The sequence below is a fragment of the Phanerochaete carnosa genome (genome assembly GCF_000300595.1).
Source record: "Phanerochaete carnosa HHB-10118-sp unplaced genomic scaffold PHACAscaffold_9, whole genome shotgun sequence".
Taxonomy (NCBI): domain Eukaryota; kingdom Fungi; phylum Basidiomycota; class Agaricomycetes; order Polyporales; family Phanerochaetaceae; genus Phanerochaete; species Phanerochaete carnosa.
Genome location: NW_006767636.1, coordinates 1,860,162 through 1,863,367, shown reverse-complemented (window position 1 = coordinate 1,863,367; position 3,206 = coordinate 1,860,162). Strand labels below are relative to the sequence as shown.

The 3,206-nt window shown below is 52.8% G+C and overlaps 2 protein-coding genes across 2 annotated transcripts in view; both read right to left on the bottom strand.

The window, feature by feature from the left end:
• PHACADRAFT_262536 (uncharacterized protein) overlaps positions 1-1,536 on the bottom strand; it is a gene marked incomplete at its 5' end in the record, with an annotated part of 2,704 nt that extends 1,168 nt beyond the window's left edge. Inside the window, 9 exons of the mRNA XM_007399796.1 lie at positions 96-161; positions 222-315; positions 371-461; positions 515-552; positions 610-778; positions 831-982; positions 1,039-1,148; positions 1,210-1,299; positions 1,356-1,536. Coding sequence (XP_007399858.1) covers positions 96-161; positions 222-315; positions 371-461; positions 515-552; positions 610-778; positions 831-982; positions 1,039-1,148; positions 1,210-1,299; positions 1,356-1,536 — 991 coding nt within the window. The remainder of the gene's footprint in view (positions 1-95; positions 162-221; positions 316-370; positions 462-514; positions 553-609; positions 779-830; positions 983-1,038; positions 1,149-1,209; positions 1,300-1,355) is intronic.
• Positions 1,537-1,891: 355 nt separating this feature from the next.
• Positions 1,892-3,206, bottom strand: part of PHACADRAFT_262535 (uncharacterized protein) — a 2,781-nt gene continuing 1,466 nt past the window's right edge. The window contains exons 5-12 of the mRNA XM_007399795.1: positions 3,016-3,184; positions 2,921-2,958; positions 2,777-2,867; positions 2,628-2,721; positions 2,502-2,567; positions 2,347-2,451; positions 2,120-2,293; positions 1,892-2,066 (exon numbers count right to left, since the gene is read on the bottom strand). Of these exons, the coding sequence (XP_007399857.1) occupies positions 2,150-2,293; positions 2,347-2,451; positions 2,502-2,567; positions 2,628-2,721; positions 2,777-2,867; positions 2,921-2,958; positions 3,016-3,184 (707 nt within the window). The 3' untranslated portion in view covers positions 1,892-2,066; positions 2,120-2,149. The remainder of the gene's footprint in view (positions 2,067-2,119; positions 2,294-2,346; positions 2,452-2,501; positions 2,568-2,627; positions 2,722-2,776; positions 2,868-2,920; positions 2,959-3,015; positions 3,185-3,206) is intronic.

The window sequence follows — 3,206 nt, the reverse complement described above, 5'->3', positions numbered from 1 at the left end:
TTTAGCATGAAAGAATATTTGGTCGAATATGATGGCGTAGACCACCTGCAAAATGGTCAACAGCATATCAAAATTTGCGGGGAAAAAAATCGCACCTGAATATACACTGCCATAGTACTCCGACCAACTGCTTGTCTCTGCAGGCCCATCGTCATCAGTACCTAAAAATATGGGCATCAATATCATTGATCTTTGCATCACCAGGCAGAGCGGCATCGAACCTGCGCAAAAAATCCATTGAATCCAATCATCAGAAATAGAGCGAGCCACTCGAGCTTTGTGGGAAGGACAATTTTGGTGCGCATGGCCAGCATCCTAAGTAAAGGTGATCACTGTACTGAAGGTCACACATGAGACGCAGGCCACCTACGCAATAGTCGACACGATGACGCATTGCGAGGAGAATGCGACAATATTGTGCAAGGGGTGCGCTCGAGTACCGATGGCACGAATAATTGTGTCTATGACCGATTTTTGAACAACAGTAGATATTCAGACCTGTAGCGATACTCACAGACTCCTGTCGCGCCCAGGGCGCCGAGTATTGAGACGCTATGGGCGGGGTGTGAGCACTCGTCTCGCGATCAGCTCGAGAGCGCCGTCACTTACCCGACAGCCCCAAGTCGCTGAGACGCCGTCACTTGTGAAGTCATAGCACCATTCAGAGCGGGGCCAGAGCCAGCCTCTCCGGGGTCTGGAGACGCAGATGGGACCTCAGCTGTGCTGCCAAAGAGGAAAGGCGGCCGAGCAATCAGGATGACGCCGACCAGACTGCAAACTACATGGTGTTCAGAGACCTTCGGATGCAAGGCCAGTTCGGAAGCACATACGTCCCGCGGCCACCTGCTTCCACGAGAACCGCTCTCCCAGGAACATGGATCCCGTAAAGGTCGTCAGAATCGGCGCCAGGAAGGTCAACACTGTGGCGTCTGCAAGCGAAAGATACTGGAGAGAGTAGTATATGCCAAACAGGCCAAAGAATCTGCAAGAACGTGTTTATAGGAGATTAAGCGCTGCTGGCTTTGTAGAGAATCGTACCCGGAGAAGCCGCGGAACACCAGCATCAGTCGTACGCCTTTGGGGCCGAGCAGCGGGTCTGGGATCTTGGCAAAGTACATGTAGGAGACTGAGCACAGCCACGTTATAGTCTGTGGAACCGAGGATGCCGGCTAAGAGCTAGAAAATGTACTCGAACTTGACTCGACGCACCATCCTGATCCAGATGAGCTGCATGGTGCTCACAGGAGGGTCGATGCCGCTCAGTTCTTTGACTGCCAAGTTCATCGAAGCATAGAACGCCTGTTTACTCCCTTGAGGCTCTGCGTGAGATCCGGAGCGATACGAACAATACGCACCTCGGAGGCTGCTACGAGCAGCATTCCCGTATTTTCCTGCACTACTTCCCTCGCCTGCTTGACGAAGCCGTTCCACATGTGTCCAGACCGCTGAGAGGACCTCCCCAGGTCCGTTCCAGCCCCTACAGCAGTCGCGCCCGACGCGCGCAGGCCCTGCACGCTCGATGGAAAGGTCGGCATCTCAGGCGTCCCGGCCTCATACGTCGTCCTCAGACTCGCACTCGCCATCGCACGGTAGGTCGTGGTTGCGGGGCAAAGCGCAGACGACGCGTCATCGCGTGCGCTTTGCTCTTGCCTGCGTGACTCGACCTCGGAACCGCATGTCGACCTTCTGTAGACGCTTACTTACAGGAACGGAAATGCGACTCGACGTGGAATGTTTTGGGAGCGCGAGCGCTGGCTGGGCGGCCAGTACGCGCTGCCGCCACAAAGCCCTCAGGGACGCCGGGCAACCCCGGGGCCGACCCTTGCTTTACTGTATACACAATTTTTTCGACTAGTATAAATACAACACTGTAGATACCATATTCCTGCCGCGGTCGCCATGTAAGTTTGGGACAAGGGTTTATCTGACGCTTGAACCAGCTGCCATGAAACACGCCCCCATCTAAACATCTTCGCGACTCTTGAAAGCTTCCTCTGTGCCAACATCTTGGTGCTCGAGGAGGCCTTCCTGTAAGACCAGATCCTCGGACGATGTACTCGGATCACCTGGATAGACATTAGATGGCGACGCGTCTAGTACTAATTATATATGTACTCACATGTCTAATTGTACAACTGTAGATGGGATGTCAGACAGAAAAAGTTTGGGAGACTTCGTGAGTCTTAGAAAGAGTCTCTTCCGCGTCATCGCTTTGGTCTGCGAGAAGGCTTTCTTGTAAAGCCAAGTCCTCTGGTGACTGCTTGTCACGATTTGCCGTCTCTTCTTTGGTCAGCTAGAAATGGTGGCTCAGAGGTATGGTTCTGTGCAGCGAAAAAGTACGCTTACTGCCACATAGATGGCCGAAAGCACGATAATGGCAGTGCCGAGAATCGATAACAATGGCGGTTTAGCATGAAAGAATATTTGGTCGAATATGATGGCGTAGACCACCTGCAAAATGGTCAACAGCATATCAAAATTTGCGGGGAAAAAAATCGCACCTGAATATACACTGCCATAGTACTCCGACCAACTGCTTGTCTCTGCAGGCCCATCGTCATCAGTACCTAAAAATATGGGCATCAATATCATTGATCTTTGCATCACCAGGCAGAGCGGCATCGAACCTGCGCAAAAAATCCATTGAATCCAATCATCAGAAATAGAGCGAGCCACTCGAGCTTTGTGGGAAGGACAATTTTGGTGCGCATGGCCAGCATCCTAAGTAAAGGTGATCACTGTACTGAAGGTCACACATGAGACGCAGGCCACCTACGCAATAGTCGACACGATGACGCATTGCGAGGAGAATGCGACAATATTGTGCAAGGGGTGCGCTCGAGTACCGATGGCACGAATAATTGTGTCTATGACCGATTTTTGAACAACAGTAGATATTCAGACCTGTAGCGATACTCACAGACTCCTGTCGCGCCCAGGGCGCCGAGTATTGAGACGCTATGGGCGGGGTGTGAGCACTCGTCTCGCGATCAGCTCGAGAGCGCCGTCACTTACCCGACAGCCCCAAGTCGCTGAGACGCCGTCACTTGTGAAGTCATAGCACCATTCAGAGCGGGGCCAGAGCCAGCCTCTCCGGGGTCTGGAGACGCAGATGGGACCTCAGCTGTGCTGCCAAAGAGGAAAGGCGGCCGAGCAATCAGGATGACGCCGACCAGACTGCAAACTACATGGTGTTCAGAGACCTT